This window comes from Buteo buteo, chromosome 18 (genome assembly GCF_964188355.1).
Source record: "Buteo buteo chromosome 18, bButBut1.hap1.1, whole genome shotgun sequence".
Taxonomy (NCBI): domain Eukaryota; kingdom Metazoa; phylum Chordata; class Aves; order Accipitriformes; family Accipitridae; genus Buteo; species Buteo buteo.
This window is the reverse complement of record NC_134188.1, coordinates 3,516,544-3,529,277: the sequence shown is the minus strand read 5'-3', so window position 1 is coordinate 3,529,277 and position 12,734 is coordinate 3,516,544. Positions and strand designations below refer to the sequence as shown.

General features: G+C 35.8%; 1 protein-coding gene across 4 annotated transcripts in view; it reads left to right on the top strand.

Annotated features, from left to right (window-relative positions):
- The window catches only part of BRCA2 (BRCA2 DNA repair associated), a 42,558-nt gene that overhangs the window by 7,564 nt on the left and 22,260 nt on the right, over positions 1-12,734 (top strand). For all 4 annotated transcript variants that reach the window (XR_012653501.1, XM_075050614.1, XM_075050613.1 and 1 more), the window contains exons 8-11: positions 138-193; positions 1,116-1,230; positions 4,962-6,149; positions 6,833-11,632. Coding sequence is in view for 3 of the 4 variants with exons in the window: in XM_075050614.1 (XP_074906715.1) it covers positions 138-193; positions 1,116-1,230; positions 4,962-6,149; positions 6,833-11,632 (6,159 nt within the window). In the remaining variant the exon portion in view is untranslated. The remainder of the gene's footprint in view (positions 1-137; positions 194-1,115; positions 1,231-4,961; positions 6,150-6,832; positions 11,633-12,734) is intronic.

The window sequence follows — 12,734 nt, the reverse complement described above, 5'->3', positions numbered from 1 at the left end:
AGTAGATTTTTGTTTACAGATTTCAGTTGCATTTAAAATGATCCAAAGAAAACACTCCCAAAACACAACCATATTTGAACACACTCGGCAAATTGCTTAGGAGCAAATGAATTGACTTGTCTGTCTTTCTTCTAAAGCTAGAGAGAATGATTCTGTTTCTGGAGCAAAGCAACAGGATGAAAGAGCTGAGATAGTAAGTAGTTTTAAGAGCTATGCTGTTCTTTAATTTCAGTTAAGCTATTTAGTTACACGTTTATGTTCCTTGAGCCAAGAATATAAAATTCTGTCATTTTCTTTCTAAGCCCTCCTATCTGGCTATTTTTAAAAGTTACTGTTCACAAAACTAAACTTGCAAAACCTGGCTGTAGACTATATTTTCACAAATAACCCCCTTTGAGAAATATTTTTGCTGTGTTTTTAAAAAAAAATAAATACTTGGGCATAGTGGCAGTGAGAGTCATTCAAAAAGAAATCAAACTTAGGAATTGCAATATGCTACTTATATGAGGATTGGCTTGTTTATTTTTCTTCCTCTTTTGTCAAAGTTTTGGGAGTTATTGTTTGGTTTATATTGTCCAATAACTTCTTGTGCTCAATCACTATACCAAAAGTTGAAATTGAGTATTAATTTCAGTCTTTTGATATTGTTAGGAAAGGGAGTGTTCCTGCAAAATTGTAATTTACTCTGTGTATATGAAAGCTGTATGATTATTCAGACTGCAAGCTGAGAATGGCACTAAGGATTCAATTACAAATTTACGTTTGATTCTTAACTACCTGAAACTTCACAGTTAACAAACTGTTACAAGTTAAAATAAGCAAAATGTCTTTCTCCTTCCTCATACCTCCTTTGTTCCTTTCTGAGAGGCTTGCTTATAGTAAACTGCTGAATCCCTTTGCTGCCCTTAAATTGTTTATAGAATGAACCTGCTTTGCATTGAAAAAGGGGGTTATCTGCTTATTTATTTTCAAGTGTACCTGTGAAAATATTACCTTTTATTTTAAGAGATGCAGAATTATTCAGATATTGCAGTAAATGTTTAGAGTTGCTTGCTTTACTGTTAAAGTGACACTGATATGTAATATCTATAACAGCTTATGTCTTTGGTTTACAGGTTTTGCATAACTTTTTTTCCAGCCATGATAAATGTCCTGGGACAAGTTATACAAGCATGCTGTCCATACCAGAGACAGTAAAGCTAAATGCTGAAGATGACATCAAAGATTCTGGTATGTGTAGATACTTCACTACTGAGTATACTGTGAATCAAGACTGAGGCTAAAGTTACCTTGTATGTCTTGAGCTGATCCTATGGCTTATTTCCTCTGACAGCTGTCTACTCCCACTTCCTGAATTGATTTGACTTTGTAAAACTAATCTAGCCTTAAAAAAGGGAATCAGTTTCTGCTGAGTTAGTGAATTAAATCAGGTTACCATGCCACTGGATGTACAACCAGATTAGTACTGGTGTTACTGAAGGCGTGAGACTGTATGGGACAGCTGAGAGAGAAAATGGTACAGGCTGAAGGGGGAGCAAGACTACTACTTCTGGCTATTGAATAGGTTTCGCTTTATCATGAAGTTTCACCCCAATACTCATTATTCTGTGGTGAGCTTGTTTTTTAATCTTGCTATATCCTTTCTTCATTTACTTCATCTATTAGTAGTTCAAAACGTGACAAACCCTTTAAGAAAAAGAAATGAATTTTTTTAAAATGTATGCGGAAAATACTCATCCAAGGGAATAAAATATTTTCATTTGTTGTTCTTAGGTCATGTTAGTGAACAAGTGAAAATGTACACTTCAGTGTGAGCTTTTTGAATTTTGTTGAGAAATGATGGCAGAAGGGAAGAATATTAACAGATATTTGTTCAGCATGTGTGGGTGTAAAAGGGTGTTGTAGAGGTTGACACAGGCTAGACAGAACGATATATCCTTAGGATTGTATGTCTCCGAATTGAATGGACTGCCCTAAAAATATTGTTTGGTTGTACATGTAGGAATTGTGAAAGCATCAGTTTAGAATTTGATGGGGGGGCTGAGAATGCTGGGGTCAGGGACCATTGTTGTTTGCAGAATGATATACACTGCTATTTTTATATTGTAGGCTCAAACATGCTGAGAACAATGTAGTTGGTAACAAACATATTTGAGTAATCTGTAGTCAGTAAAATACTTTCAGAAATTAAGGACACATTAATGTCCTGTTCTGTGTTCCAAAATGGTTTATTACATCCCATACCACAGTAGAGAAGGTTAGTTAAAACAATGTCTATGAGTAAAAATAAGAGGAAGAAACCCATTTCTTTTAAAGTACAAAATGACTTTTGCAAAGGTGTCTTCCCCCTCCCCCCCGCCCCTCTCTCTGTCTTCCCTTTTTGATAATAGTTAACTTGGCACTTGGCACCTCCACGTTTGTATCTTTCAAGTGTTGTTTTTCTCTGGAGTAGGGTTGTATGATCATGAAAGGCGATCAGTTTTATTAGGTATATATTTTGTATGTAAGAAAATGAGAGAGATCATAATACTGCTTTGAATACATGATTTTAAGGATATGAAGAGATTCTTTATATTGTGCAAGTTGTGTCCTTAACAGTGAGACTGAATATATGCACTCAGTCCAAAGTACAAGAACTACCAAATATTTCAAAGATTTTTTTTTTCTGGATTTTTGGGGGTTTTACTAATAATAATTGGGGGGAAGAGGAAAACTTTTTAACTGTTTTACATTTAGTGTAACCATGGACTGCAGGATGTGTACTGTCATGTATTAACACTTTGGAATTTCACAAAAGGAGCTAAATTTGCATATAGTTGTTAAGCATATTCATTTATAACCCAATCATTAATTATCCTAAGGTTCATATGCCTAGTTTAAGTAAGTCTAAGCCTGGTCATGGTAACACTAAGATTTAGGCAGCTGGCCCTTGTAGCAGAACTCACAGCTGTGCTGTAGGTATATAACCTGAATTCAGAGTTATGATTCTTCAGATATATTGTAATCAGCATATTGACTAGGAAGCTATTTAAATTGAAAAATTAATGGGAAACATGGAATTCTGTAACATTTTAGATATTTTACCCTGGCCTGTTGCCCAAAACTTAATATTTAAACTCTTTAATTCCTAAAACAAAATGATGTAATTCAGTCCCTTTATAACCCTGATCAGAGTAAATGGTTCATCTTTAACCTCAGTGTCTAGAACTATTCATGATGTCAGAGAAATGGGTTCAATACTCTTTGCTTATATGGATTGCAACCTGAAATTTGGCAATATGTTCTAATAATCAGTCAATATATGACTCCAGAGCAGAAACATCTAATGTTAAACCTCTTTTTTTCCTGTGTATTGTATTATTTACCCAGAAGGAGAGCCTCTAAGAAAACAAGTTAAGTAGTTATTGTCTAGTTAGGGAACTTACTGGGAAAACAGGAGAATTCTGTTGTTCAGTCCTTATTTTGGGGGTTGTCATTTCCCTGACCCTCCAGTGAGTTTAGAAGTCAAAATGAACTTCCCTGTTTTTTTTTTTATATTCCCCCACCCCCAGCATTGGGTTATTCAGTATTCAGTGTACAACCAGTATCTCTACAATCTTTCAGGTACTCCTGGTTTTCTTTTTTGATTAAAGGTAATGGCTCCTGTTTAAGTAAAAAGAAATACAGCTGTGTCTTTTTTAGAAAGCTCTGTTGACAAATTATTAGAGGATGAAAGGATGTGGACACAGAAGTTACTCCAGAGGAATGCCCTTCAATAAGGGAAAAGGACCTGTACACTCAATCTGTAGTGTTATTTTCTTCTTTTTGAGATCTTGTTTAGTGGTACCTTCTGCCACTCAGGCAAAAAATAGAAAGTAAAGAGAATGAGTAACTGTTCAAGAGATGTGATGGGAGAGGTGGTCTTATGCCTACAGTGTGGGCATGAACCCTTAATTATTACAAATAGTTGGATGTGTGTGGCCAAGTGTTGGGAAATGTTCTGTGGACTTCCAAATGGAAAAAAATCTTTTGGACACTATGTTATTTAAAAGTTCTAATAGGGAAAATGCCTCTAAATTATAGAAATTGTACCTAAAAAAGGCTCATGGAAAAAGTTAAGCTATTGGTTATGTGCCCAAGGAAGCCAGAGGACGAGGATGTTTTCTAGGTAATTCATTACAATTTCTTTGATATGAAAAAGCCTTAAAAAGTACTCTCAAAATAAAACCTACCTATCTTTTTGAATGTGAGATATTTTGATAGGTCAGTCTAGTTTCATACATTTGAGAAGGTAATGGTTTTATTTGGTATGTATAAGCTTTTAAGATTGTCTACAAAGTAGAGTTCAGGGTTTTTTCCCCCACTGCATATTTCCATACACAAAAAATTCTCATTGTTTTTCAAATATTTGTGCCAATCATGTGGAACTTCTTAAAAACTTCCTAATCAGTTAAAAAATTGAGTATCTTTTCTAACTCTTTCTAGATACTATACTATTCTATAGCAAAGCAAAAGACAGTTTAATAAGTTAATCCTTAAATAACAGTTTGCTTAGGTCCCAGTTATAGACAAAAATAGGCAGCTTCTTAAGGTGTTTGGTGCCTACCATTTGGTATAAATTTTCGTGGAAAAATTCTAAATGTTTATCTTGTAAAATTTACTACTCATTCTCCTATCTGTAGGAAAAAAAAAAAATCTTTCGAGACAGCTAGGTTTCATCCCTGCTTAACGACCATAGTCTCAGGAGGCCAGGACTTCATGTATGTCCTTTGCTTCCCGTTTCCTCCAACAGCTGCTGTTGGAGAGTAAGCTACTTTAAAGACATGTAGATTTATCTTTCCAAACTCACTCCTGAGTAAAGGTAATTGCCATAAAGTTTAAAGCTATATTTACTTATAAAAACACTATGTTATTCCTAAGTTATTTCCTAAAACTTAATTTTTTACTTCTTTTCTTCTTCCCATCTTCTCTAAATTATTTAGAGTCAGAGATGTTAGATGGCTTATTTGGTGAGATGAATAGCTTTGAGGATACATTCAACATGCCTGCTAAGTCCAGTGAACCTCTTCTGCTGATGCCATGTGCTCTGGATGCAGTAGAGAAATGTGAAATAAACACAGATAAAGCACAAGGAAAGGAGTATGTTCCTTCTGAGCAGTCCATCAGAAGAAAGACTGGCATTTCACAGGAAGTGAAAACAACTAGCTGGACTGAAAAAAGCCACTCTATTGGAATGAAGGATTCTTTACTCCAAAACACAGATGAAGATACAGGGTATGGTAAAGACGGCTGTTTAATTGGACACAAAATGGAACTGGAGTCACTTAGGATCACAGGAGATGTGCAAGGTTATGGAACACACAAGTCATCTGAGAATGAGAAGCCTGTGAAAGAAGACGTGCAATCTTCATCAAGCCAGTGGTCTCAATTGAACTTATCCGATCTTGATGTAACTCACTTGGAAATGTCTCTATGTAACTCTTCACCCTCTGACTTATGTAGAGAGAAAAATCTAGAAGACAGTTCAGTACTAATGACCAAAGGTGATGCTGTGGAAACATCTTTACTGAATACTTCGGGATTGATAAAAGCACAAAAGCTGTTGAGTGTCAATTTGTCAGAAAAGTGCTATGAAGTGAAAAACACTGAAAACAACCTGACATCGGAAATAACTCCAGTAAAATCTGTGTCTCTGAGTATTCAAGATCCAAAGTTAGTAAAAGGATGTGCAGCTGAGAAGGTTTCCAAAATGAGCTTCTTAAACTGTAATTCTTTTTTAATTGAAAGTACAAATGTCACAGAGTATTCTGTAGTCTATAATGGCAGCTTTTCCAAGCATTTAAAAGCAACTTCTAAATCTGTCATAACTGATGTTCTATCTCACCCACTTGTGTGTAGTGCTGCATCTCCAGATAATTGCTATGACCTACATTTAACAAATAGTGACAATACTCTTACAAAGTCTGGCTTTAAAAACCTAAATGTATTATCCAGCTTGAGAAAGAGATCCAGGAGATTTATTTACACGATAAATAATACTTTGCTGTATCAAGAAGAAAAAATGCAGAAAGAATTAACCTCTGAATCACCTATTCATCCTGTATTACCACATCTGGATTCGGATTCGTGTGAATTTAAAGGTTGTCATGTGGCCAGTGTTGATGAGCAAGGTATATTATTAAGCTTTTCATCATTTGTGGAGGATTCTGTATTTATTTATTAAGAACCTTTTATGTAAATATTTCAGATAAAATTGTGTAAAATCTTGTGTTTGAGATAAAGTAGCTTTGCAACTGACTAGTCTGGGAATTGAGATACTGAATTGGTCTGTTATAATAGTGACAGAATAGCATTATTTTCAAATAGTCTGGTGCTAACTTACAGTTTTAGTCTTAGAGTAGTTTCTGGAATAGAAACTTCCACCTTGAACCATTATTCTAATTGACAAACTTAATTATCTTTGTCAATGCTGTTTAGACATCCATAGTGTCAAGTGCCATCCTGTCTGAGTTGATAAATTCTCAGAGATCATAAAGAATGGTAAAGTTGTATTATTATTTTTCTAAAATTAGGGGGTTTAAGACTGTACATCTGTTTCTTCCAGAAGCACAAAATATTTCAAAAAACAAACTATATAATGAAAGCAACCACATACTCCTATTTTTAAAAGCTGCTGGTCTTGCTAGAAGAATTACTTAATATTAGGAATTGAAGTACTGCTCTTTAAAGTTAAAAAAAAAATCCTTATTTTGAGACACAAGTAATTAATTTTATGAAAATCTTAATTTGCACTTGTTTGAATAAGTAAGAACTACTTTATTAATGTGTTTTTCCTTAATGTCTTCTCTTGTAGACTGCTTGCTTCTTGCTGAGAGAAAGCATTTGCAATCGAATATCAAGGAAAATAATTTCAGCGCTTGTACTTTAAAAATGGATATAATGGATAACTCATCTGATGATTCTTTCAGTGATAGGCTGAAGCAACAAGACCTGAGAGTCTTGGGGGAAAATGCAAGAGAGGATCAACCTGCTGCATCATTAAAATGCTTAGAAGTATCTAATACACAGAAAGAAGACACAACAGATTCTTTAAATAGTGAAATAATTTCAAATATAAAACGTAAAGCTCTAACTTCAGCATGCCTAATGGCAAGAAAGCGTTCCAGATTGCTCCATAAAGGCTGTTGCTTAGAGAAAGGCAAAGACGACAAGTATACAAGTGCTAATGTGAATGATGGAGCTACTGTACCTCAGAGCCTTAAAGAACAACTTGTGTGGTCTTCTCCTAGGGATAATGAACACTTGATTGATATGAACCATGACACTACGTCAGTGACAAATGGTGGTTTCAATAATACTTTGGGTCAGATCAACTTAGACATAAATGGAGTCAGTAGTGATTGTTGCAATAAAATATCAACTGACAAAAGGTACGCTACAGACCAGTGGTCAGTAGTTGACTCTGGAGAAGTACTTGGACTTTTGGGAATTAATCACTCAGAAAATTACTGTACTGGATTAAAACAAGGGGAGAAAACAGATGCAGCTGCCTTTTCAAAAGTAATAGCTGACAATCAAGAGCCAAAGTCAGTTGAAAACAGTGAAAACCCTCAAGCAGCTGCTTGCAATGATGTAGCTGTAGAGATTGCTAAAGAATTGTTAGATTGTATAGATGATAATTCTTTAAATGAAGTTATTTCTGGAGAAGGTAATCAAGTAGCACCTATGAATTCTGGCACAAAGTCAAAGGAGAACCTGAGGTATGAAGGGAAATCATCAGGAAATCTTAATGCATGCAGTTTGAATATGGGCTTTGGTGGCTTTCAGACTGCTTCCAATAAGCAGATTAAATTCTCTGAAGTCAGTGTAGCAAAAGGCAGAATGCTGTTCAAAGATATTGAAAATGAATACTTCAAAGCCTCTTCCACAGAAAGAGTCAGAAACTTTTCAAATCAAGTTAAAAAGGAGAATACATTTTCCTCAGATCCAGAAAGCAAGTTAGGCAGTAATTTTTCTTGTTCTTTAGATTCACAGACAAGTTTTCTCGAGCCCAGGCATACACAGTTTATTCCACAAAAAGTTGGCTTGTGTAAAAGCTTTCCTAGAAGTCAACAATCCTTGCAAGAAACAAATCAAACTTTAACAGCAAGCCAAGAAGCTGAAATTGCTGAACTTTCTAGTATCCTGGAAGAAACAGGTAGTCAGTTTGAATTTACACAGTTTAGAAAGCAAACTAACATGATACAAAGTCAGGCCTTTCAACAGTTGGGAACTGTAGAAACACAGGGAACAACAAATGTGGAAAATATTTCTGAGACAAGGAAAGATGCTGATTTTTGTAGCACTTTTAAATCTGAAAATCGAGTGAAAAATGACAGGTATTGTACTAAGCAGGAAGACATAAATGAAGACTCTAAAATGGTGGAATACAAAAATGAAAACATGGTGGTCTTCCATAAAAATGATAAAAAGGTTACTTTTGCTAACTTAGACAGAAATGAAAGTAGAATATCTGATAGGAGCTTTCCAGTAGCTAAACAAGACAGCTTTTCTAATTTTGTAGGTTTTACTTCAGCTGGAGGTAAAAAAATAAACATTTCTAAGGAGGCTTTGACCAGATCTGCAGAGCTCTTCAGGGACTTGGATGATGATAATTATTTTTTTAAATCTTCTGAAACTGGTACTAGATGCCGCAATTCAAATGGGCATATGTCTTCTAACTGTAAATTTGTCAGATGCCTGACAAAAGAAAACAACGGAAAAACAGTTTGTGTTTCAGGCTTCAAAAGCATAGATGCCATTTCCCACCACACACAGCAAAAAAATGAGGGAAATGTTAGTACATCATTCAAGGAAGATATGGAAAATCAAAGAAAAAGATCAGTAAATGATAACGAAAATGTTAATTTCAGTAGTACTAACACTATCATCAACAGTCTATCATCCACTAAAAAACCTAACCAGAATCATAGAACTTCCAAACAGTTTTTGAATCAAGGAGATTGCCAAGTTGAAGGTAGTTTGCAAGAAGACTCAGTAGATGTAACAGCATCTCCTACACATGTTATAACTGCAGAAGAACATAGTTTAAGTATATCAGGTGAAATGGAAAACCTGTTTCCTAATCAGAAAGGAGAAGACAGAAAGGAAAATGAACACTTGTCACAAAAATTTCGAACTCTAGCTGGTGGTGATATATCCATTTCTGATGCAGCTTTGGATCATTCTCTACGCTTGCTCAATGTACAATGTGGAGAGAGAGATGTAAATGTTTTGGAGAGCTCTGATAAACAAAAGAGAAATCGTAGAAATGTGGAAGGAGAAGACGCCACCCATGATAAGAACCTGTTAGTGAATGAAAGCAGAATGAAAATAGGTTCTTACTATCATCATCAAATACCTTTTGAGCAAGAAGTGGTTGTTAAAAAAAAAGAAGTGAAAGGGAGTTATCTGACTGGTTTTCATACTGCTAGTGGCAAGAAAATAACAATTGCTGATGGATTTTTGGCTAAAGCTGAACGGTTTTTTGCAGAAAATGTTGATGTAGGAAAGGAACATAATGACAATTTTGAGAACTCCACAAAAAAGGGGAAATGTGGTAAAAACTGCGTCAAAGACTGTGATTTATGTATTGAAAGCATTGCTCAATGTGATCCAGAAAAACTTAATTTTAATAAAAAACTTGTTCCTGAAGAACCTGGAGATCAGTTTAAGCAGGCAGTAGAAAGCAGTCCCATTAAACACAGTGTGATTCTTGACACTGTTAAAGTAGATACATTTGTTAATCTAGGTGGAGATTGTGAAAGAAGTTTGGTAACTTCATATGCACATAAAAAAGCTGATGTCAGACCTGGAAAGTCAGATTTGGAGTCCCTTCCCAGAGAGCGGAGTGATGCTTTAAGTAGAACTTGTTTGTCTGAAGTTGGAAAACTGTCTGGAGAGAGAGATATGGAATATTCGCCAAAAAAGAGGGATGATTCAGAAAACATGCATGATTTTCCTGTGCACTCTGCTGCATCTCTGCATTTAATGAAGGTATCAAATGACCTTGAAGATAATTCTGTGCCTGGAGATATGAAGAATACTTTATATGTTGAGGATAGTAACAATAAATCTAATCAATCCCTTCTCTTAACTTCAAAAAGTAGCTCTTCTTATTTGAACTGTGATAGTAAGGAATTTGACTTAGAACACTTAAATGAACCTTGTGCTGATACAAACTGCTTCACAGACACCATAGTTAATGCTTGCCAAAACCAGTCACTAGTCAGTCTTCCTGAAGATGAAACTAATTTAACCAGGTTAAAAGAAACAACACTTAATGTTGAAAATCAAAAGTGTGATCCGAAAGCACTTGTGTTTAGTACAGCAAAAGGTAAAGCAGTTTCTGTTTCAGAAAGCGCATTAGCAAGAGTCAGACAAATGTTTCAAGAAGACTACAATCAATCTGTAAAATATAAAATTGAGAATAATTCAAGAACTAATCAAAGAGAAATTGCTGGAAATTCATCTTCCGTCATTCATGCTGAGTGTCCTAATCCCACTAAGTTTTTAAATGCTACAAGAAGCGAAGAGATTAATTCAGCCGCATCCCGTTTTATTAAAGTAAATGCAAGTGCTAGTGAAAACAGTCGCCAAGATGCAAACACATTTGCAGATGCAAAGTCTGTTTCAAATTCTCAGAGGCGATGCTTTGAACAGAATATTAAGCATTTAGAGCACTTGCCTGTTCCAGATAAGCAGATAAAGCAGTCACATTCTTCTACAAGCAATCTTGGATTTTTTAGTACAGCAAGTGGTAAGCCTGTACAACTATCAGAAGAGTCACTCAGGAAAGCTAGACAACTCTTCTCTGAAATGGAAGGTAATCATTCATCGCATGTACAAGAAGCATTTTTAGTTGAGCAAGGTCTTGAAAAGACTGAAATGTGCAGTGAAGTAGTTCCTAGGAAAATGCAGATAGTGTTACCAAAAGGGGAAGAAGATGTCAGCACTGAATTGATTTCAGATCCTGCTTTTGGGTTCAGCACTGCAAGCGGAAAGCAGGTAACGGTCTCTAAAAATGCCTATCAAAAAGCAAAGGCAATTTTAAAAGAATCTGATGACTTTTTGAGCAGTGGCCTTTGCATTGCGGATCAACTTAGTTCTAAAGAGAGTCATCAACATGTAAAATCTTTAACTGATAAAGTGATCTCAGAATCCAAAACTGAAAAAAGCTACAATGAAGACTTAGACTTAAAAAGCATCTACCCTGAGGAAATGAAGTCTTTTCCAAGCACTCGCCTTGTCAAAATGCCTGAGTACATACCACGTAGTAAGAAAAACAAGCAGTTAACATCATTTAAAAATAGCTTTCAGCAAGATGAGACTAGGCCTTTCGGAAAAGGGCAGCTGAATCTGGAGATGAAAACAGAGTCTGAAGCAATTTCATGTAGTGCTACTGCTAAAGCAGAAATTAATATTAATCTTCTCCAAACTCCAAAAGATTACTTGGAAGTGGAGGCTGTAGAAAGTGCAAGAGCTTTTATGAAAGATGATCTTTCTGATTCTGGAGTACAAATGAATGCTGCACAGTCCTTCAGTGGCAGACTGGATAAAAACTTTCAAAATAAGACCTTTGGGAAGAGGCACTTTGAAGAAGAAAACTCCCTCGGTAGGTCTTTATCTTATATATGTTCAACTCCCTATTTCTTCACAGTGGGTTGTTAGAGGGTTTTTTGCATGTCACATTGACTTTTAGGTCATATAGAAGTTGAAGTTCTTTCTCTAGGTGTCAGTGACAAAAATTCTTGCTGCAGGCAATAGTTAGCCACTCTTTCCAGCCTTAAATGCACAGTACAAGCTAAACTTGTGATTACTAATTTTGAATGTGTGCAGGTTTTGCTGTTTTATCATAAAGTTATGGAAGCAAGCTACTGCTCCTTTCTTCTCTGAGCAGACTTTTTTCCCTCTGCACAGATCCAGTGTTTTTTCATTGAAAAATGAGTAGTAGTATTTCCATTTTCACCTTTTTGTGCCTTGTATGTGAGGACAAGGTTTCGCTTGTGTTGAGATTGCTAGTCTGATATGAAAAATAGTTGTTGGTCTAAAAGCGCAGTTTCTCACCATCTAAAACTGATCTGTCTCAGGGCTGAAGTGTTGGTACTTAATGCTTGCACAATCACCCAGAGGTGTTTAGGGACCTGGGCTAGCTGAAAACTATTTAGGGAAGGGTAGATTGCAACAGAGCTGCTGCCTAACTGCGCAAGTTCAGGTATAAAGGTCAGGCAGGCTAGTGTGGGAAGGTCTGGGTAGGTGTGAAAAGGCATATAGGATTCTATCAGTTCAACTTGAAACAGCTGTGCCACAGTTAAACCATACCCTTAGTTGCAGCTTCTGTAAAGGATGTGTTACACACTTTTTTAGAGTTCTGTAGGGACCCTCTGATAACTGAAAGTACAAAAAAAGATGCAGGTGAGCTGTGCTGCTGCAGTCTACTGCGGTGCACTTTCTGAGGCAGACTGTCTTGAGTATGTTTGATAACTTAAGGCTCACAAATTTTGATTTGGATGGAACAGACCTACTGACCACAAAAGATTCTGCAAGAGAATTCATTATATGGAATCTTGAAATCATTCTTGGTGTAACACAATATACACTCAGTCTGTATGTAAGAAACTTGCAAAATGTGAAGTAGCTCTGTGTTCCAAAAGGCTGTTTAATACAGACATGTGATCTGAAAACTTGTTAGTTCTGCTTGCTCTGACTTCTTGAAT